At 43.5% G+C, this 23,844-nt stretch overlaps 1 protein-coding gene across 1 annotated transcript in view; it reads left to right on the forward strand.

Moving 5' to 3' along the window:
* The window catches only part of NSUN6 (NOP2/Sun RNA methyltransferase family member 6), a 40,643-nt gene extending 17,780 nt beyond the window's left edge, over positions 1–22,863 (forward strand). Inside the window, exons 6-12 of the mRNA XM_019508321.1 lie at positions 381–534; positions 4,747–4,828; positions 9,547–9,666; positions 13,952–14,096; positions 16,786–16,931; positions 19,455–19,580; positions 22,159–22,863. Of these exons, the coding sequence (XP_019363866.1) occupies positions 381–534; positions 4,747–4,828; positions 9,547–9,666; positions 13,952–14,096; positions 16,786–16,931; positions 19,455–19,580; positions 22,159–22,371 (986 nt within the window). The 3' untranslated portion in view covers positions 22,372–22,863. The remainder of the gene's footprint in view (positions 1–380; positions 535–4,746; positions 4,829–9,546; positions 9,667–13,951; positions 14,097–16,785; positions 16,932–19,454; positions 19,581–22,158) is intronic.
* The last annotated feature ends 981 nt before the right edge of the window (positions 22,864–23,844 follow it).

Here is a 23,844-nt window from a genome sequence, read left to right on the forward strand (position 1 = left end):
CAGACTAGTCAGAGGGCACCAGCAGGCATTGGGGGAGTCCCTGTTCCCCCGAGCACTACCAGGAGTGACAAGAAATAGTGGTCACAACCTGGCAGAGGATAGATTCAGACTAGACATCAGGAGGTACTACTTCACTGTCAGGGTGGCTAGGATCTGGAACCAACTTCCAAGAGAAGTGGTGCTGGCTTCTATCCTAGGGGTCTTTAAAATGAGGCTGGATGAACACCTTGCTGAGGTCATTTGATCCCAGTACTCTTTCCTGCCATGGCAGGGGGTCGGACTTGATGATCTGCTCAGGTCCCTTCTGACCCTACCAACTATGAAACTATGACACTATGAAAAAAGCCGTCCCTAAAATCTCTCTTTTCTTCTTTCCCTAGTTATGAAAGCTGGAGATATGGTCTCTGTATACTCCGATATTGAAGGGAAGTGTAAAAGAGGAGCCAAAGACTTCCTGGGAACAAAAGTTTTTCTTGGAAATGGGATTTCTGAACTAAGTCGCAACGAAATTTTCAGTCCAAGTGGCCCACTGAAGTAAGTCTATACCAACTGGACTGATGATTGAGAACGTGCAGTTTTGTTTGAAGGACGAAAAAAGGAATTTGAAATACTGTGCAACCCAAAAGAAACCAGATTGGGCACTTCCCCACAAGCAGGAATGTGCGTTTCCCCGGGGACAAACAGCAGTGTCATGATATGTGCCACTGCTGCTTGTCCCCGGGGAACACCTGTGCGTGCACACTCTGGCATGTGGCATGTTGGCCTAGGTTGGGTACAGGAGGCTGCAGAAAAAAAGCAGAGCAGGGAACGGTCCAGGAACATGCCCTGAGGCAACCTGGAGGCTGGGTTCTCCAGAGAAACGCTCTGTTATCTGACCAGAGTGTCTCTGTGGTGCTTCTGCTGCTCCAGCACGCTCCCTTAATGTGCTGGGGCAAACGAGTGGGGCAAGGCTGTGGCATGGCCTGGATCTGAGCGTAGCCCCAGGTAAGTTAGGAGGGATGTGGGGGTGGAGGGGTTATGGGTGTGAGGTGTGGGGAGTATGGAGTGGCAGCAGGATATGGGGGGTGTGGGGTTTGTGGGTGGGGTTGAGCAGGGGTTGCTAGATGCCTGCCCCCGACCTGCCTTCTTGGCACTGGCAGCAGCAGGCAGCTGGGCTGTCAGGGCCATGGCCCAGTTGCAGACACAGCCCATGGCGGCATGGCACTGCCTGACCAGGCTCTGTGCTGAACAGACCTGACACAGCTTGGGGGCCCGGCTCAGCCCACCCTGCTACCGTACAGCCTTCTCAGTCTTGTCCAAAGCTGTGCGCTAGTGGGCTGGGCCAGGTTGCGTCTGTTCAAGAGGTACACACCCCACAGCTGAGGCAGTGCTGCGCCCCACAGAGCTGTGCCTGCAGCCAGGCCATGGCCCCAACAGCCCAGCTGGCTTCTGCTGCCTGTGTTGCAGGGGACAGATTGTAGGGTAGGCATGTAGCTGCCCCCACTTAAGCCCCCCCCACAAACCCATCCACAAACCCTACACCTCCCCCACATCCCCACACATACCCCCCACACACACACCCAAGAACCCCACACCCACCTCCCTCACACACCCGTTCCCACACCCCCTCCTGCAAACCCCACATGCCCCCAGTGTCTCATACCCTGTGTACCCAGCTGCCAGACAGGATGGGACCTACTGGCAGCAGCTGTGGCTGCAGGAGCAGCTGCCCCCACATCCTGGTTAGTGAAGGGTATCACGGGATGGGGTCCCCAGGAATAGCCGTGATGCCCCTACGGCTCCATGACCATGCCAGTCTTGCCCAGTGGGCACCCTTTTCCTCACTTGCCACGTCTTGTTGGTAATTACAGTAAATTGGGATGCTGCCCTCGAGTTTGTGTGTTGGGTACAGTCCTGATGGACTCCACTGAACCCCGTGGGTTCTTGGACCCCTTTTGGGTCTTGCTCAAAATGGTTGCCTCACGGGACAACCTCAGCCTTATGGTCTAGATGCGTGGCTCCAAAACCGCCTCTTTACCATGCCACAAGCCTCGCAGATGGTATTTACACGTTTTCCCTCTGAGGCCTTAGTCTAGTTTGGCCTCCTGTCATCACTGGGCTCTCCACAGCCCTGTCTCTGTGCCCATAATGGCGCTGAGCTCTCCGCAGCTTTATCTACGTGCCCACACTGGTGTTGGGGTCTGTCCACCCCCTTTGTCACCATGCCCACTGGCACTGGGGTCTCCACACTGTAGTGGGCCTCCAATGAGGCCTCCTCCTTTCCTAATAGCCTCAGTCTGATCCACTGGTTTATAAACAGCAACCAAAATATGAGCCCTTGGGCTATAACGTAACACAAGCAGTTCAGGGTGCGCTCTGTCCCTTTAAAAGAGTCAGACTTCCTCCCAGCACTAAGTGCCTTGTAAGCCAGGGTACCTGGTGAGCTCCTGGAGCCCCATTAGTCCTATATGCAGCATATCAGGCAGCCAAAGCGTCTCTGGACAATTCTTCCCTGGAGGCTCCTTCCCCTGGCTTCTGCTAGAGAACTAACCCCCGCTGGTCTCAGCCCTGGGGTTTATGTGCATCCAGGGCCCTGCCTTCTTCCAGACAGCTGATCGGGTGCAGGTGCAGGCTAATTCCCTTGTTAGCCTGCTGCCATAGCAACCTGTACCTGTGGGATTTCTGTCTGGCTCTTAGGGCCCTCTCCCTAGGCAGTTTCTGCTCTTAAAGGAGCAGGCATCTTAGTGTCCTGCAACAAAAGGGTCAGGGGATGCTCTGATTTTTCTGTGATAAAAAAACAAAAGCAAAAACCAAAGCATATAAATATTTATAATTTTTTTATCATGATGATAGAGGCACTGGTAGGCTTCTAAATTGTTTTAAAATTGTAAATATATCAATAAAACATTGCCCAACTGATTAATCAGTCTCTTTCTAGATGTATATCCTGGTGCTCCCTGCTTAAAAATTGCATATTCTCTGATAAAAAAATCCCAAATTTACTCTTTAAAATACCCAAAAATTCATGTTCTTCCATGATTAAAATGAAATGCCACTACATGTATATATCCACCCTCAGCACCCACCCTTTCATGTCTTCACACCTGCCAGATCTGGATGGGGACTGCCTGGGCGCCACTATATATATGCCGCCCAGCACCACTGTATATAATTGTGGAAAACTTGGATTTTGGGGTATTTTAAAGAGTGAATTTGGGATTTTTTGTCAGAGAATTTGCAATTTTTAAACAAGGAGCACCAGGATTCCTGCTAGTGAGGCAAGGGGCGGGACCCAGGCACTGGCACTGGGGACCCAGCTGGAGGGCAAATGAGGTGGCTGACTTCCTGACCATTTGGGGCCAGGAGGACATGCTTTGACAGTTCAAAGCAGGCCACCACACAGCACATCTTTCAGGCGATAGCCACCCAGATGGCAGGGCGGGGATAGATATGGCAGCAATGCTGCACGAAGGCCAGCTGTGTAGCTACAGCCCACTGGCAGCAGGCCCAGAGGTGCAGGAGGCTCTATGGCAGTGCCCATGCCACAGCCCAGGTGGCCAGGCAATCCCCATCCAGGTCTGGCAGGCATGCAGACATGGACGGGGTGGATGCTGTTGCAGGTGGCTGCAGGTCATAGCCAGACAGGAGCCTCCACTGCCAGACTGCTGCAGTGGGTAGAGCGTGCAGGGTCCACTTTAGGTCAGGGCTGCTGCAGCAGTCTAGCTGGCACAGGGGGCTAGTGTCCGCATATGTCAACTGGCTGGGCCTCAGAAGCTCCTGAAACCAAGTACGCTTGAGCTTTTTATACTACTGGGGCCAGCACAGGTGCTGGCCCCAGCCTCCAGCCCCGCTTGGCTGCAGATCCAGGAGGAGCTGGGCAGGGTCAGTTTGCCCCAAGTGGCACAACTTGCCCCACACCAAAGTGCATGTTCAATCATATGTGCTGAGGCACAAATCTCTAGCACAAATTTGTGCTGCTCTTATTTGAGCTGCTTCAAGTGCATGTGCCTGCATGTGTGGATGCACTCATTCTGATTAATTCAGCAGATATTTTTTCTTCAGCTTCACAAGAATGCATTCGGTTTGATTTTGCTAAGTTAATAAGCCTCCACACTTGGCAAGACTCCTCCTTGGTGACTATTCTTCTGTTCCTACTGATTTGATCCAGTTTGGATAGGTTTAAGTCTTACCCTTCTCCTTTTTCCCAGTCTCCCAACACACTTTTTTGGTTAATGAGGCTGTATTTTAGGTTTTGTCTCTCTACCACAATCTGTTTTAGAACTGGTTGCCAAAGAAGTTATCCAATTTAAGATTATTTGCTGCCAGAGAAAATTAATTTACTTTCCTTCTCCCAGCACACACACACAGCATGTGAAGTGGTGTGTTCTGTATCATGTCAAAATAAGAGCTGCTTCTTACATGTCTGAGACATATAAAACAAATAATATTTTTTTTATGTGAAACAAAGGCACGCTATGCAGACCATTTTATTTTGTGCTACGCTAGAATGAAAGTAGTTGAATATACAACCCTAGAAGTTGAGTCTGCCATATTTACTTTTCTTATTGTGTATAAGAATGGAATAATGTTGGGGAAAAAAAGAACATCATGGCCAAATCAGTATTATTTGAGCCCCTCAGTGCTATTGAAAGTCAGTTATTATGAAGACAAAGACTCTTTCCATGGCAGAAAGTAGTTTTAAAAGTATAGGCAGCACAGATAATTTGGTTGAATTAGTCAGATTAATATGTATTTTGTGCTTTTCAGGGGGATGGGCGTAAGAATGACAGACCCAGTCTATCTTAGTCCTTCATTTGACAATGTGTTATCCAGTTATTTGTTTTTACAGGTATGTATATTACTAAGGTCAGTACAATTTTCAGAAGAATTAATATCCTAAAAATGAATTATTAGGAGTCTGCATTTTTCATTTTCAAATAGGGGCCATAGCACATAAATCAATAGTTTCTCCACTTAAGTGGTTATAGATAGAATAAAGTAGGGGTTGTCAGCCAGCGGTATGCATACCCCTGGGGCTACTTGGACTGGTCCTAGTGGGTACACGTGGGCAGGTGGGGAGGGAGCCCTGCCACGTCCTAGGAGCAGGGCCAGGGCGGGGCGAAGGCTGTGATGCCCTCGCCCCGCATGCCCGCATAAGCCTGGCATGCGCCAGCTGCCGCCACCACACACCAGCCCAGTGAGCTTTCCTGCCCCACCCTGGCCCTACTCCTGGGAGACAGCAGTGCTCCATCCCTGCCCGCCCATGCACCGTCCCTGCCTACCTGCTCCATGTCCAGCCATGTGCTACTCCTCCCCTCCTGCTTGGCATCTGGCTGTGAGGTACTCCCCCGCCCCCGGATTCCAGCTACACATGCTACCTCCCTCTCCTCCCCTCCCCCTGCTCAGTGCCTGACCACTTGTGGTACGTAGACTAAAAAAGGTTGAAGCCCCCTGGAATAAAGCATCGATAGGCATCTAACACATTTGTACTGAAATGGAATGGCTGTGGACATAGTGGGTCCTGGCAGGCATTGCATTTATTGCATAATTAAATGGCAAGCTCCACACTTGCCATCAAAATGTTCCACAGTGCTGTGTTGACAGGAGCATAGCATAGGCAACTGGGGATTGGGGATCTCCCCAGTTTCCAGGAATCCATGCTCTGCAATGCATGTAACAGGCTACAGGCAAGCTGGGGATCACAGCTCCCCATGCCCTAGTGCATGTACAGCTGCATACCCCAAGCAGATGCATTTTTTTTATTGCTGAGTATTTTTTATCCCTGATTCCAACAATTTGCATGTTCTGCCATGCCAGACGTTGAATCGGATCCAGGATAAAATGCTTCAGATCCCATCACATAATTATATAAGCATCTGCCAGGGGCTGGAGAGATCTACCATATTTACTCAAATCCAAAACAAGTTTCTTTTCCCCTCATTTAATATGAGGAGTGGGGGGGAGGGGGGCAGAGAAAATCTTGACGTAGATTCGAGCACAGGGCTGTACAAGGGCCAGAGATACTGCCACCGCTGCTGCCTGGTTGTGGCCAAGGTGACTATGCAGTCTGGGAAATTACATATGGTGAGGGAGAACAGGAAGACTGCAAGGTGTGGGGGAAAGCATGTAAGGGAATCTGTGTGATAGTAGGAGAGCTATTGTAGCTCTGGCTCCACATCCAGCCTCAGCTCAGGCCAGGGGCCGGGTCTGCCACCATCACTGCTACTGCCGCCACTGCTGCCAGGCTGGAGCCGTAGCTACTATTTGCTCCATTTTGCTCTCTCTTATTTTACAGCACTGAAATCAAGATTAGGTGCAAAGTCTTAGTTTTTTAAAAAAAAGGATAACATTAGTTCCCAGTATGTCTGAATAACAATTCTAATTTAAATGTCAGTTCAAATAAGCCATTGTTTGTAGTTGTAGCTGTGCTTTCTAAAAATTAATTTTCTGGTTTTGCTTCTATAATGCTTGAAAAGTTGGGAAACAGTTCACAACTTCCTATGATATCTTTGTCTATAGTATGACACAGTGCAGTGCAGTGCAGTGTCATGTCTTAGGGCCGCTGGCAGACTTTTTAGTTGTGTGATAGGAATCTGACACATTTTTCCTGGATTCCAAAAATGATCCATCCTGCCAGGACACATGAGTTCTGGGATAAAATTTGTTAGATCCAAATTATGCAGCTGCAGGTGTAGGGAAAAAGACATTGGGACAGACCCTGCTTCCGTACTGATGACCTCCCTGCATGCAGGCAAGCTGAAAGCCATGTGGTATAGTTGTGCAATGTAGCCCTGCAGAGATGCTGGATTGCTCTGTGTGGCTGTCAAGTTGCTGGTGAACAGGGACCCATCAGAGATTAGCTTCCAGCATGATGGTGCCTAAAGTCTCACACTGCAGCCCAACGTAGGCCCTATCGGCTCCCCACATACCAGTAAGTTCAAAGGGCACTGTAGGAAATGCATCATCAGAGACTGATCCCAATGCCCAGCTCCACACTTGTCAGCAACTAAATCCTCTAGACAGCCAGTGCCAAAAATGCCATACTTTCAAATTAAAATATGATGCAAATCAGCCACAAAGATGTCCTACATTTAATATGGAACATCTTTGTGGCTGGTTTGCCATTTTATCACATACATTGGCTGAATGTGTGATAGGTTATAATTTATTGTGTTATTAACACATCTATCAATGCTCTTAGTTATAATTTTTGTTAACAAAAGGTGTCAGTATAGTATTTTAGTTACACTAATTTAATTTAAATTATTTATATGTCAAAAGAATCTTAATTTGGATGTGTATCATTTGCTGATCACCACCTATATTTTTGTGACCAAAATTTAAAATATTTAAACTTAGGGCATATGGCTGACATACAATAGAATTTTAAAATGATAGAAACTAGGGGTTCACTGATTTTCTTGACTGATCCCAATAGCCAATTAATAACCAGTGATATTGGCTGATACTGATATGATAACTGATTTAGAGGAATGCAACCGGGCAACATGGAGAGCAGCTCCCTGCAGGTAAGTCAGTGAAGGGGAAGGGGCATAGGGGAGGAAAGAGGCATGGGAGAGGGAAGATTGAGGCCCCCATGGTGAGGGAGGGAGTGGAGTGGGGCTGGGGATGCTGCCCACCAAGGGTGGTGAATGGGACCCAGTGCCCAGGCAGGGAGCAGGACAGAGCCAGGGCAGCTCATCCAGGGGATCCGCTTCCTGTCGCTTAAAAATGGTGGTGGCGGCACTTGAACTAAAGCTCATCAAATGAGCTTTAGTTCAAGCACCGCCACTACTGTTTTTAAGTGCGGGGACACTTTTAACCAGAGTGGAGCTTAGCTGGGCAAAGGCAGATGTGGGCTGCCCACTGTAAGCTTGGGGCTCTCCTCCCTGTTGTCTTTCCCTCTGGAGCCCCACAGCAGCCACGTCCTCTGCCTGCCCGGCACAACTTGCCACCCTGACCACTGCCAGGGAGGCAGGGGATATGTAACAAGCATGGGGCTCCTGTGGGAAAGGCAGCAGAGCAGAGAGGCACCTGTTGCTCTGTCCTGCTCCCTATCCTGGGTCCCATTCACTGCCCTGGCTGGGCAGCACCCCCAGCCCTTGCCCCACTTTCTCCCTCACCAGGGGACCTTCTTCCCTCCCTCATGGCCCTTCCCCTTCACAGGCTTACTTTCATGGCGCTGCTTTCAATGCTGCCCAGCTTCATTCCTGCATGCAGCTGTGTGCATGCGTGCGATGTTTAAGGTCCTGGGCAGAAGGCATATTGTGACATTATCAGCTACACCGGCCAAAAAAAGTTGATAGCCATTAATCTTAATTTTCTTTTTATCGGTGTTGATCTGATACACAACTGGTATATTGATGCACCTATAATAGAAACTATCTTTTCATTTTTTGACTGCTGCTGAATAGGATCTAAAATTAGCATATCATTTATAAAACAGAAAAGAAGCTTCCAATTAAGATACTTCTAAAAATACTCTTTTCCAACTCAGACAGATATGTGAAAGTATTTACATATATAGTTTAAAGACAGCACATTATTACTTCCAAGGACATCTGTTCTTTAAGAACTACAAACCAGCTTGTCAGTATCTTAAAATGAGGTTTTAAGATCTAATGGGTTAGGTATTGGATTAAGATTCCTTGCTTATATTTCTGTAATAGATTTTTGTCACTAATATTCAGATTCAATCAAATAATCTAATTAATTATGTTATAGGTAATTAACTTTCTTAGAGTAGCTGCATTTCTCTCTCTCGTTTCTGGTCTCTGAGCCCGGCCATCAGATATCAGGCTTTGTGTTTTGCCTCTCAGGTCAAATTCTGTAGTTCCCTTGCTCCTACGCAGATGTGGTAAAGACTTGCTTCCATCACATCATTCCAGTTGGGCTTGCTGGCTGTAACAGCTGGGTTCATAATTTCATTAGTCTGTGATCAGCAGCGTACAAAGTGATCATTATCCTTCTTAAAACCAGAATACTGTTGATATTAGCAGTAATAATAAGGCATTTAAAGAAAAAGGTTTTGAAAACAGACAGACCTACAGGTGAAATAGACAAAAGTATTTATTATCATCTTGTGATGGTACCCAAGGCAAGCCTGACTTCCTTGGACACTCCATCTAGTCCTGTAACAGCTTGCAAGCGATTGCTGATGGGGAGCTTGTATCTAGCCATGTAGTCATTTTTTGTTTGTCTAGTTTACAACTTGCTATTAAACTAAGCCAGTATTATTCACAGAGAAACCATTCTAATAAGTCGGTTAGTATTCGATATATGTAAGTTATAGAGGGCTTCAGGTCTGCCACAGCATTGTTCTCTTTGATTTGTGCATGATAGTTGCTGTGACAAGTGTGACAACCTCAATTGTTGTTGCTTAAGTTCTGAGGAAAAGCTGCCAGAGACTTAAAGCAAAAGATAACTATATACTTAATGTGATATAAATAACATTTTTCATTCTGTTATGGAGATAACTGAAAATATAAGTGGCTTCACTATTTACTGTTTTCAGAACATATTTATTGTTTGTTATCCCTCATATTCTAAATCATCGGTTTATGCTAGAACTTACCCTCTGCAGTTGTGAGCCACGTTCTAAACCCTCAACCAGGAGAGAGAATTTTGGACATGTGCGCTGCACCAGGGGGGAAAACAACCCATCTTGCAACATTAATGCATGATCAGGTAAGAGAAGTCATTGAGTATCTTCTGTCTCAAGAAGGAAAGCCTGACTTGCATTTCATTAGCATGGCTTACTTCACTGATCTATCAAGATCCACAGATAACTCAGAATAGCAAATCATTAATATTTGAAGATGCTTCTTACTGGTTTACTTTAAAGCACATCAGAATTACAGACTTCCTGTATTAAATAGTCACCTACCACAAACAGAAATCTGTTTCTGCAAATTGATCTGATTTTGTTGGACATATAAGTCAGGACTCTCTAAAAGCGTCCACACCTGAGGACAGGAGGGTGATCCAGGCAGACCTGGACAGGCTCAGCAAATGGGCAGATGAGAACCTGATGGTGTTTAACACCGAAAAATGCAAGGTTCTCCACCTTGGGAGGAAAAACCTGCAGCATGCTTATAGGCTCGACAGTGCTACGCTGGTTAGCACTATGGATGAAAGGGGCCTGGAGGTCATGATTGACCACAAGATGAACATGAGCCTTCAATGTGATGCTGCAGCTAGTAAAGTGAGCAAAACACTGGCTTGCATCCCTAGATGCTTCTCAAGCAAATCCCAGGACATCATTCTCCCATTGTACTCAGCCTTGATGAGGCTGCAGCTAGAGTACTGCATCCAGTTTTGGGCTCCGCAATTCAAAAAGGATGTGGAAAAGATTGAGACAGTGCAGAGGAGAGCCATGCTTATGATCAAAGGTCAGGAAAACAGACCTTATGATGAGAGGCTGAGAGCCATGGCTTTCTTCAGCCTGGAAAAGTACAGGCTCAGGGGTGATCTGGTGGCCACCGATAAGTTTATAAGGGGTGTTCACTAGGATCCGGGGGAATGTCTATTCACCAGAGCATCCCTAGAGATGACAAGTTCAAACAGTCACAAACTCCTCCATGACCATTTCAGGCTGGACATAAGGAAGAACTTCTTTACTGTCCAAGCCCCCAAAGTTGGGAACAGACTGCTGCCGGAGGTGGTTCAAGCACCTACTTTGAACACCTTCAAGAGACATTTGGATGCTTATCTTGCTGGGATCCTGTGATCCCTGCTGACTTCCTGCCCTTGGGGCAGGGAGCTGGACTCGATGATCTTCCAAGGTCCCTTCCAGCCCTAGTGCCTATGAATCTATAAAATAAGAAAGAAAAAAAGAAAAAGAAAGTTTTCTCACCTTGGTTGAATAGAAATACTGATATAAGTAAGGCAAATTGTTGAGGAGCATACAAGGGTGTTGAAGCTGAGAATATGTAGGAAGCATGAGGTAGTGGCCTGGCAACTGCCTGCTCTGCAGTGAGGATGGCAACAAATATCAGTGGAATGCTGATAGTCTTTGTGGCTTTCCCACAATTCCCTCCAACAGCTGATCCAGAAGACTGGGAAACTCTTAGATTGCTTCAGTGGAAAGAACCATAGCATATGCTACCAGAAACAATAGAAAGGAGGATAGAAGAAAGGAAGATACAATAATATAGTTAGGGCTTTGTTGAGGGTACCCCCTGAGCATTGATAGTGGCACCCTCATGCCCCAGCCAGCCCCTTTTCAGCATGATGAGCCAGGTTGGAGCAGTCCCAGGCTGGCAAGCTGAGCCCTGGGACCCCCTGGCAGGCAGGGATGCTCATCCCCAGCTCAAGGGGATGCAGTCCCAGGTGCATATGCAAAAGCAGCACTCAGGAGCAATAAGCTCCAGCACAAACCATGCTGGAGTCTATTCAGCTACATCAATTAGAAGGAGAAGATACCAAGTCATCTTCCACCAGAGAGGTAGAGTTTTCTTTCATAACAAAGAGGAAAAGTAGATTTTAACACGTATCATTAAAATGAAATGAAATGAGGTTATGGACAAAACATCAAGTGATTTTAGATGGTACAGATTGTAACATAATGCACTTTAACAGTTGTCTCTTTGTTAACAGGAAGGCTTTGCAATGACTAGTCATGTATACTTAGAAAGGCTCTAATGCTTGTGACAGTCTGCTCTGACATAATCATCCTAGTGCTTACTGAAGTGTTCAGCCCTTCAATATGGTAGAATTACAAACATGCATTAGGCATTCAGTGGGTACAGCCATAAAGCTTACAAGAGCTTCAATCTGGTAAAGAAGAGTTTTATGTAGGAGTATGCTTTTGTCATCAATTTACTTCCACCTATAGCTTTAGCATGTATATGCAGTTTTCATGGTTTTGTATCTCAGCACTTTCTTTAAACTCCACAAATATTTAAATTGTCCATACAGAAAAGACATTTATCGTATCTGCAGCTGTAATCTGTACCATCCTAACATCCAATCACTAAGTAATGCTTCAGGAGAATATGAGGATTAATTAAATATCAACATACCTTGCAAATGTATGTAAATTAAAACCATAAAGTATGCTTTACAAAGTATGCTTCTCTGATTTGTCTGCTTTGCTTTCTGATTCTTAAGTTCTGTTCCCATACATTTCTTATCTACTCTCTGTATACCATTTTGTAGGTAATTTGTTTTTCCCAAAGGTGTAAGTAGTTTTATGAAGTATTTCTGTGACATTATTATAGAACACAATACCAAATATACTCTATAACTTAATTAAAATACGAAGGTAGTTGAAAAATGTGAAATCTCCCATTTTTAGTCAAGTACTCAACATTTTCTGAACACTAATAGAAGCAGTCAGAAAATAGAAGTGTTTACGAAATTATTCCCCCCTGCCATTTTAAAACATTTTTTATCAGAATTTGTTTTTTGTTTCAATTGTTAATAATAGCAAAGTCTTTTAGTCTTTTAGTTCGTGGGGTTGAGAAATAGATGAAAATAAATCCTGCTTTAAACAGTTACCTCATTAAAAAAAATAAAAAAGTTAGTCAGTTTACAGATGAGCTGAATGCATTTATGGAGAGTTTAACTTCAAATATTAGTAGCTCCTGAGAGTTTATACCCATAATTGCAATTGTGTACCTAATGATCTAAAGAGTATGATTTCTACTTTAAAAAATACTTTCAGTATGTCAGTTATAGCCATTTACAGGTACAGCATATTTCACTGTGACATTTAATGTCTTATTCACAACAAGTCCACTGAGTTTTGCATCTTTCCAGCTTTGGGATCAGGCTCTGGCTTATATAATTTCTGAGAGCATATAGCTAAAATTTTGCCAGAATAGTTGCATAAAGGGTTTTTAAAGATAAGCTTTATACTGGCAAATAGCCTAATGCAGTCCTGCCAGCATATAGTGTTTTTGTTGGTATAACTTCCTTTCTTTTAGCATTCTTCTACTCATATAAGCTGTACCTAGAATAAAGAAGCGGTTTGCCTGTGTAGATATACAGATATATTTAGACAGACAAATCCTCTTAGTTACAGCTTTAGAGGACAAGCCTTTTTAATGAGAAGCAGTACTTTTTTAAACTGGAACGTTTTTATTCATGAGACATTTCACCTGTTCAGAATACATAATCTAAAGGACAATCACGGAAGAACCTGATTTTAACAATAATCTGCTAGCCCATAGCATGACAAATCTTGCCCTTCTCTGTCAGCTCTAGAGCTATACTCTTCATTTGTCTAACACAATTACTGCTCTTCAAATGCTTCCGTGTCCCTAACTCCCTTTCCACAACCCCTTTCTCTCCCACTGCCTTTCCACCGGGATCAAAAACACCACCTCTGCATAGCAAGGGGCAGCCATGACTTTGGGTCTTCAGTTCCTAGTCAGTAGACATTCTCAGCAAAACTTCTTCCGACATTAACTTTTGCCAGTGCTGTTACTCTTCTAGAGTATGCACTCCATGTCATTAACGTGGGTTTTCTTCATTGTGTTTGTAAATCACATTTATATTATCCTAGTTCTTTCTGTAATTTGTCCTGCAGGCTTGCAAGGTAGAAAGATACAATTTGCTCCTTGCATAAAATCAAAGTGGTGAAATTGTGATTTTTTCCATTTGTCTATTTTTTCCCATTATTTACAGTATTTGTTAGAGTAAACTGATCACTACTGCAATGGGAAAGCCAGAAGTATTATTTTTAATTGTAGGTTCATTTCATTTGCTCTTCAGACATGCTGTAGTTATGACTCTTGTTCTGTTCCCAAGATGGAAATAATTCAGTAGTGTCCATTGCCTTTGATTCTTTTTAGTTTGCTAAAGAAATCTTTTGTTGCTATTTCAATACAGGTCAGTAACTAGCTAAAGTAAGGATTTGAGTGCCTTATTTACCCATCTCAATAAAAGGTGAGAGGTATTGAACCTGTTTTTAGCAGCTGCTCATCTGTGTAAACACAACATTTTGTGTGATCTTTGCTTTTTTCAGGGTGAAGTCATAGCCATGGATAAGATTGCTAGCAAGGTCAAAAAAATTACACAGAATGCTGCATTATTGCAGCTGAACTGTATTAAGGCATTTTGCTGTGATGGAACTAAGGCATTTGCAGTTAGGAAGACAGAGGACACAGAAGGTAAAGTAAATGATTGTAAAAGCTTTGGATAGTAGCTTTTGGAAGAAAATGATAATCAGATTTGTGCAAGTGCTTTTAAACCTACCACAATATCCCCAAGTCCTTTAAATCTTGGCAGATACCCAGAGTGCTCTATCACTGGATATTCTTTTAGTTTCTACTATTCTGCAATTCTCAGCTTCTCAAGTGCAGAAGTCTTAATTGTCTGTCCTAATCACAACCTAATGTGCTTGAGGAGGTATTTATTCCTACCACAGATAATATCAGAGGGAGCTGGATAGTAAGTTTTTCTTTATGATGGTGTTTAACCCCATGCTCCGGATGGTTTTGCAGTTTTCAGTGATGAGAAATCAGTAGGTTTGGAAGAAAAGCTTCTCTGTGCCTCAGAATCTCCATCTGTAGAATGGGGTTACTAATCCCTAACTCCCAGGAGCACTATGAAGTTTATTTATTGTTTGTACAGCTGTTTCAGACACATAGATGGCAAGGGCTGTGAAAGCCCAGAGTATTATTTTTATTTTAGGTTCGTTTCATTTGCTTTTCTGATATGCTGTATTTATGACTGTGGTTCTGTTCCCATGATAAAAATATGTCATTGGTATCTATTGTCTTTGATTCTTTCTAGTTTGCTACAGAAAGAAATAGCAAGTTTCTTTGCTATTTTAGCACAGCTCAGCAGATAACTAAAGTAGGGATTTCAGTGCATAAGTTACCCATCTTGCATGTGTAGGCAGTGCATATCAATGCCCCTGTGCCTTATAGTTAGATTGTCTTCTAAAGTCAAGTGTGGTGGTATTTAATGCCTGTGCAAATTAGTAATATGTAGTAAGAGCACAAGTTTGATATAGAACAGGTAGAGACTGAACAGGCTTTACACACATCTCTGCAATTAAGTCAAAAGGTACAACCTGGTCTGTGGTCCAGTTTAGAGCCTCTCTCAGGCAAAGTCTATTGGTCATGCCGTAAAGCAGGGGTCAGCAACGCTTTTGGCCGGAGTGTCAAAAACACCCTAACTTTGACTTGGAGGTGAGCGTGCTGGAGGCAGATGGTGGGGGAGCTACCAAGCACTTCCTTGCCATGCCCCGAGGCTTAAGTGCAGCCACCACTAGCCATGGAGGCTAGGCAGATCACAGCAGGCGGTGGGCAGGCTGCAAGCAACTACACTGCAATTGGAACAAATGCATAGGCTGCAAGGAACTGCACTGCAAGCAACTGCACCCCAGCTCTGAGGCCAGTGGCAGCTGCATGTGTGCCTCGGGGTTGCGCTAATCTGGGTCCTCCCTGCTGTCTACCCAGAGATGTGCGTGCAGCTGCTGCTAGCAAGGATCTGGACAGGGGCTCCACAGACCTTGGTGCAGCAGCTTGCAGCTTCCCTGCAACAGCCAGCCTGGGCTCTGGGCAGGCCCCTGCCACAAGCCACGGGGTGCCCCCCCCCTGCTTTGCTCCCTGAGGTGTGCATGTAGCCACCGCTGCCACATAGCTGGTGCCAGGGTTCCAGACCCCCATGCAGCTGTTTGCAGCCTCCCAGCTGCCTGTCACAGCTGGCCTGGGCAGCTTGTAGCATGCCTTGCATCTTCCTGGCCACCTGCTGTGAGCAGCTCAGGCTCTGTGGCTAGAAGCAACTGCCCAGAGCCTATGCTGGCTGTGAAGTGCCAGGAAAATGGCCCTGTATGCCATGCTCTGACATGGATGCCAGAGGTTGCTGACTGCTGCCATGTAGTTTAGAATCATTTGGGTGTAGTGACCTAAATCTGGATAGCACTAAAGTGAAGCCCCAAGCTCATTTCCATCTGCAATATAAGATAAATTGGGGAGGCGTGTAATACAACTTTCCTCTGTAGTCTTTACTCCCAGAGGGTGAAGAACCAGCAGTTTGCTTCCTCTGGAGTCCTCTGCTAAAGAGCCTTCCGAGCACAGGGCTGTAGGAATTTTGGCTTTTTGCAGCCTAGCAGGATTAAGGGGAGGGAGTTTCAAATTCCTTTCCTGCATGCAAGTAACTCTCAGCAGTATTTATACTACATATTTTTTTAAACCAGTTAGCGTGCTGTGGGGCAGCCAGCATATCACATACCAGAGCTTGTAAGACATACTTCCTTTATAAAATGTTTTGAAATATACATATGAAAATGCAGCATGAAGACTAAGCATTAGCATGTATTGAGCCATTTAAGGTAAGTACTTAAAATGCATGATAAACTTAACTGTAGGCTTTTTATTTACCATATACATATTTATTTTGGCGCAGGTATAAACAATAGTTGCTCATTGCAGCTCTATGTAGTACAGTTATATATCCCACACACTGAAACCAAAATCCTGTGTCTCTGGCATTTTTTACATGGTGCTTTCAAAATTTTAAAGTATGTTTGACATATGTTAATCTAGCATAATCTTGGACAGGTTCACCATAGTGTAAAGATAGCATTGAAATAAAATGCATTGTTCTTTTTGGGATGAAGTCCATACAGTCATTACCAGAGTGCTGTGCCTTGTTTTGCTTGTCTGCAGATGAGGTTACTTTTGTAATGATAGAATACAGTATACAAATGTGGAAGCATTTAATGTTAGGCAGGCAGTGACAGCTTCCCATGATCCATGGTGCTGTCTCAAGAAAATAAGCAAAGACTGTTTAATATAACAAACATATTCTTCTGTAGCTTTTAAACATGACAGTTGCCTTTTGCCACAGGACCTCCATTCTTGGCAGAGTCATTTGATCGAATTCTTCTTGATGCTCCCTGTAGTGGGATGGGACAGAGACCTAATATGGCTTATTCCTGGACTCTAAAGGAAGTGACCTCCTACCAGCCCTTACAACGGAAGCTTTTCACTGTGGTATGTATTAATTGTCGACTAAAAAAAGTTGAATGTTTTACAGTCAGAGATGGTGAAAGATTAGCTTGCCTTGTTCAAGTAGTCATACTTTGCTTTCTTTGGCTCTGGTTCTGGCTAGCTGGATGTTTTGTGTTATAAATGGCAAGGAGGACAAATCAAGAATCCCTCTTCATTCAGGGCAGTTATCATCCCATAAAACAATCCTTTATCCTTTCTAAGTACTTCTTTGCCCTCCTGGGGTTGCATTCTTTCTGCCCTAGTTAAAAGTGCCACCAATATGAGTTTAGCTTCTGCAGGCCTTTTTCTTTTCTTCAAAATGTGTCCTGATCTTTATTTACCCTTATATAAAGAATGAAAGGTCAGGGAAATTTTACCGTCTCTGTAAGCCAAGCCTAGGCCCCTAAACAAGAGGTCCCAACACCATGTGCAACCATGTTACCCGCATCCTCCAAAGTATTCTTTCATCTTTTATGTAAACCTCCTTCCAGATTCACTTGCAGGATTTTTTTTGCCACACATCCCCTTCTAACTACAAGCAAACTACTATCTGTCACACCCAGCTTACCTCTAGTCTCTTTGGATGTCTATACACTTGCTCCGGGGTGGAGTGGGGGAGCGACTCCTGGACAGCCACTCAATTAAAATGCCCTAGTGTCATGTCACGTGTATTCAGCATCTCACATTTCAAAATGACTGGGGGCACTTTAACTAAAGCTCGTTTGATGAATTTTAGTTAAAACGGCCATGCTTCTATTTTGAAATGCTGGATGCTGAATATACATGATACAGCAGCATGCTGGAGTGTTCTAATTACAATGCTCTGTCAGACTTGATTAATTAGAACGCGTTCTAATTAGAATGCATCAGAGCATATGTATAGCCACCCTTTATTGCTTAAATATCACCCACCCCTTTCCCCACCAGGCCTTTTATCAAAGTGATGCTGCATGGTCATTAGGGAACTACAAATCCCAGAACACGTGTTCTTAAAAAGGTGACACTTGGAGTAGAAATATGCAAGTGCAAAACACTGATAAAGACTTCAAACTAAGAAGCGTTGATGTGGTTTGGAGTCTCTTTCAAGACATCTTATTTTAGTACCCTCTATTGCATACTACGTTGATCAGATAGAGAACAGCAACAGTCGTTTTGACTCGGTTAACTTCCTTCTCCCTCTTTGATTCAGTCAAATGCCTAGGGCCTTTCAAAGTTTTATAAACCATAGTCCCTTGTTTTCCATTCTTTCATGAAATTTCTACTTTTCTAGGAGACAATGTCAGGAATCCAGTAATAGAAGGTGCTTCCAGCCCCCAAAATCTCTTTATTGTATCTTTGTATCAGTAAAACAAGCACAGTAAAGAGAAACTACGAGGGGTGATCAAAAAGTTCTAAGACTTAGCCTTTATTTTAAAGAATAGTGTACAAACAACATTTTTATGAGCTGTCCCCTTCAAAGTAATCTTCCCCAGATGATATGCACTTGTCCCAACGTTCCTGCAACTTTCGGAAGCAATCCTGGAAGTCTTCAGCTGTGAGTTTTTTGAGTTCTGCTTTCACATTCTTATGGATGGTTGGAATGTCATCAAATCTTCTTCCTTTCAGCTTCATTTTGATTTTTGGGAACAGAAAAAAATCACATGGGGCAAGGTCAGGTGAATATGGAAGGTGTGGTATCACAGGAATGTTTTTTTTCAGCCAAAAATTCTTGAATGGAGACAGCAGTGTGTGAAGGAGCGTTGGCATGGTGCAGAAACCATTGACCATTTTCACACAGCTTGCGGCGGTTTCTTCTAACTTTATTGAATCAAAACCTCTTTATAAAAGGCCTGATTGATTGTTTGACTACTCGGTACAAATTCCTGATGAACAATACCCCGAACATCGAGTCTTAGAACTTTTTGATAAAACCATGTATATTTCACTTTTATTTCTACCAGTTCCAAAAGAGGACATCAGCAATAATCTTCATATGTATGTAGGAAGAACAAACATCTCCTATTGGTCATTGATCAGATAACTTAATATCCATAATTGGCATCAGCTGATGAAACCAAAATCTAACCTATGTCTGGATGAGTTATGCAGAACCTGCTAGATGGTGCTATACAGCAGTTGGGGGCACATGTTGCCTCCCACAGCCCAGGAGTCTGCATGAGCTAATAAGCTTGTAGGGCAAGAAACTCCTCTCTCATTTTTAGTCTTGTGTAATACAAATCCTGAGCCTTTTTCCAGAGTGAACTTGGAAATATTAGATCCTTCACTGTGTCTTTCAAAAGGGGGTAATGTGTTGTATGATTAACACAATGCCCAAGTCCTTGATAGAAACATCATTGCCTACATAAGTGTTCTATTATTTACCGATTGCACTACAGAAATTTCATACATCCAAGTTACAGTTAATTATGCAATTCATAATTTACCTGTAACTAGATTTACTGTACTTACACGTAGTCAAAGAAATTGTTCATTTAATATGATCATAACACAGAAGCCAAAGCACAGTCTCTCCCTCTCTCTGTCTAGGCAGTGAAACTGCTGAAGCCAGGGGGTATTTTGGTGTACAGCACATGTACAATTACACTAGCTGAAAATGAGGAGCAGGTTGCTTGGGCTCTGGAAAATTTTCCCTGCCTCCAGCTTCAGTCCCAGGTAAGAAGAGTTTCAGTTTACTCAATGCATACCTAGGGTAAGAAGAGTTTCAGTTTACCCAGTGCAAATCTAGGGCACATGTTTCACCAGCGGTGTGTTAAATGATATCCTTCCTGTCAGGCAGTGAAACAGTTCAAGAACCCCACTCTGGAAAGAGTGAAGAAGTGATGTATGTGATTACATAGGCCAGTCTCCCTCATTGTTCGCTGTTGCAGATAGAAAGGGCATAGAGAATATTTTGCATCTATGTGTTCTATGCTCTTGCAGCAATGATTGTACCATGACACTTAAAGCCCTCTTTGGTGCCTAAGAAGAATAGAGTGTTGTTATTTAAGAGAGTCTTAAACATACCCAGTTGAAAAGGCAGACACACCTTGGATAATCACATTTATAAATGATTAAAAGCTGAGGTGAGAATAAAAGCCTTTGAGGATCAGGAGTATCCTGTCACCAGGAAGTCATGAAGTCCCGTGTTAGCATCCCACATGCCTTTAACTGAAGCAGGAGTGCATTATGTAAGGACTAAACTATTTCACCTTGGATAACACGTGAGAGTGAAGGCTGGTGGACATATGGCAATTTTCACAGTAGATTAACAGAGGTCTGATTATGGTTCACTGAAGGGTGCTTAAGTGGCTTCACAATATGACTTTCCTCTAGATTGCAGTGGTTTCTTGTATTTGCCCGCCACTTTGTCATTTAAAACTTAGAGGGATAATAGATAGTTCAAGACAGCTAGTGTTTTTCTGGCAGCTTTGTCCATAATACATATTGTTGTTATTTTTGTTCTTGTATTTCAAAGTACATTCACAGAAGAATCCAATAGGTGTTATTAATGCTGTTGAAACAAGTATAAAGGGTCACGTATAGAATGAGAATAAAATATTTAAAAAACCATGCTGCTTGTGGGGAGGGAAAAGGGAGACATTAGCCAAAGGTATTGTCAAAGTAGCAGAGGCGCTTGACATGGATTTGCAGATTCACAGCCACTTGAGAAGAAATCAGCATGTTCAGATCTAATTAATTTTACAGCCAGTGTTTGTAGGTGGTGGTGGCATATGGAACTGGTGTAATCTTTAAGGCATATCTTCAAAAAACAAATGCTGGTACTTTGGGATATTTTATTCTTACACTATATTTAGTACTTTTGCGAGTTTTTTCAGAGATGAAAGGATAAGGTAGTAATTGTAAATTTTACAATTGAATGCTTGAGAAAAAGTCTTAATTTGATATAGGTTTAATTTGTAACTTTTAAAATTATTTCTATCTTATATACAAATAAGGAATATTAAATATTACTGATATAGTGAAATAAAAAGTGAGAAAATATAGTGTTGCGATAACAACAGTATTTGGTTGTATTCACAGTAGGAAGAAATGTAAGTGTAACCAAACATTTAACAGAGCTGAGGCTTTTGTTAATGATTATCACTTCAGAGTCCCTTTGTTTCTTGATATGAATACAGACCTCCTCTGGCACTTATTTCATGGGAATTTTCAGGTAACATCTACCATATCTTAGGTTAATTTTATTTAGTGGAAGAAAGAAAAGCACCTCCTGGTAAGAGTGCCGTGCTCCAAGAGCATTCTGGACAGGAGGCAGCGGTGGGGACAGAGTGGGGGAGCGAGGCCAGCGCCACTGGCTTTGCCCCGCCCTGCCTGCCCTCTCCCCCAGGCCCTGCTCCTGGAGGCAGCAGCAATAGTGCTGGCCTGTCTTCCCCCCCGCCCCCGCTGCTTGGAAGGCAACAGCGGTGGGTGGAGTGGGCCTGGACCCTATGCGGCAAGTAGGGGAGGAGTGGCCCTGGGTCTGATGCGGTGGGGGCGGAAGGGAGGAGAAGGCCCGGGCCTGACATGGTCGGGGGAAGGGAGGAGTGGGCCGGGGAGAGTGCAGCAGGGGCAGGGGTGGAGCAGGACCAAACCTCAAGTGGTGGGGGCAGAGAGAGGGAAGTGGGGGAAACAGGCCCAGACAAGAGTGGGGGCAGACATGGGGCTCTTTTCCCACATGTCCCACTCCCCCCACAGTCATTCTTGACAGGCAATTTGCTAGTACTTAAATATTCACAGGGGGGGCAGGGATTAGGACCCTGCAGCCCTTGCACACAGGAACAGTTCTGCATTAGACAGAGAGGGGGAAGTGACACAGCCTCTTCCTGTTTGTGTGCTGGCAGCTGTGCCTAGCACACATCTTCTAAATCAGAATCTGCAGATTGAATATGCAAAGGACACCTAGTTTTGTGAACTCCTGTAAAGCTCATGAGCTGCTCCAGGTCAAGATTTAGGCATTTCTGCATATGCACCTCAGAAGATATTTGGGAACTACTGGTGAAAGCTTAGGTACCAAGGGAATTCAAGTGCCTCCAGGAATAGCTGGGGCTTGTAAGTATCTAGGTTTTGGGGTCGAGCACCAAAGGCCCCCTTGTGAATCTAGTCCATTAAATAGAGCAAAGATGTCTAGTTATAATTATTCTACCAATATGCTAGAGATGATCACACAACAAATTTCTTGCATTTTTTACTTACTGAAAACAGTAAGTTCAGAGGAAGATAAATAATGTGCTTTATTTTCTTACTCCCAAAGGAACCACATATTGGAGGAGAAGGCATGATGGGAGCTAGACTGTCACTGGATAAGTTGAAGCTGCTGCAGAGGTTTGATCCCTCCAATGTCACTTTACAGAGAATGCATATTAACTCCTTGCTGGATGCCAAGGAAGAGGATCTGATTCATCTGGCAAATAAGGACTGTATAGGATTTTTTATAGCAAAATTTATTAAATTGAATGTTAAATAGGTATTTTGCAACACAACCCCAAAAATACCTTTGTAGGTTAAGAATGGTTCAAACGTTAACCAAATTTCTTACTACTGCAATGTTGTCAGGCCAACAGGATGACGACATGGTTGCTATGGAAGCAGTAAAATCTGCCAGCTGTTCTGCTGGGAGAGAGCCACAGGTTGGAGAAAGAAAGTCACAGTTGGGGGAGGGGTATTTTCATTTTGAAGTCTCCATTTGCTTTTCAGTTTGCAGCCAGGCAGTATAGGAAAGAGGAGTAAATGCATTCAGATTGCTGCTCGCTTTGTTTTGGCAGGATGATTTCATTGTACAGTATTGCAAACACGTAGGAACAAGCTTTTGCTTGTTTTTTTTCTTATGGGTATTTAAGTTATTTTATAAATTGCAAAAAATGAGATTTAATACATTGAAAATAGTAAATCAGATTTTGCAGAAATGGTGGTTTCTGCGGGAGTTTGTAAACTGATATGTCATTAAGTATTGCTAAGTGAAAGTATCACATTTCACAAAGAGCTGTTTTCTCAATCAATACTTAAAACCTCTTTTCTCATTTATTTCAATACAAGCAAGAATCTTTTTACATATATATATATATATATATATATATATATATATATATACACACACACAAAATACTATTTGACTTCATAGCACATCCTCTATAGCAGCATGTATAGATGAATATATAATTATATCCCACTTAAAGGAATGGAACAAATTTGTGTTTCAAGGACAACCTTCCCCTGTGTAAAACTGGGTCAGTTCCAAGATACCACATTGGGCTGATTGACCAGTGACTTTTTTTCAAGACAAATATTACTTGCAACAGCGAGGGCTACAATTGAATACCAAATGCCATGGGGAAGATTAGAATCTCAGCTTTCCTGGGGCATTGCATATAACATTCCTTACTTTTTCTGACAGAATATGAGATCCCAGATCACATAATAGCTTGCTGTGCTCTCTCAACTTTGTTCAAACCTAATTGTTCTGATTAATATATCAAGAACTCCCAGGAACCAGGGCTCAGTGTCCCCTGACACACTGCAGGCCACCTTTCAAATGACTCAAAGCATTAATTTCTAAGTGGTTAGAGGTAGTAATTTCAAGAATTACGTCCAAACTGAGAGGTGGGAGGGGATGTGCTAATGAGAACAGATTAACTGTAATACAGCACCAGGTATGTTTACTAATCATGGACTCATAAATACATGTGGTATATTTAAAGAGATTGGTTCTAGAGATATTACTTAAACGCTTTTTTCAATTTGAAGAATGTCACTGCAACTGGCAGTAACTCTAAAACCAGAATAAACTAGGTGGATATACCTCAAAGGGTGCTGACAGACGTGCAGCACCTCCCCCCCACTACCTCATGGTGCTTTACATAAAGCACTGTGAGTTACAGTGGTCCCTTGGCCCAACAGACATTCGCCTGTTGCTTTGGGGGGCACCCAGGAATTGAGCAGA

This window comes from Gavialis gangeticus, unplaced genomic scaffold (genome assembly GCF_001723915.1).
Source record: "Gavialis gangeticus isolate Ggan-Ray unplaced genomic scaffold, GavGan_comp1, whole genome shotgun sequence".
Classification (NCBI taxonomy): domain Eukaryota; kingdom Metazoa; phylum Chordata; order Crocodylia; family Gavialidae; genus Gavialis; species Gavialis gangeticus.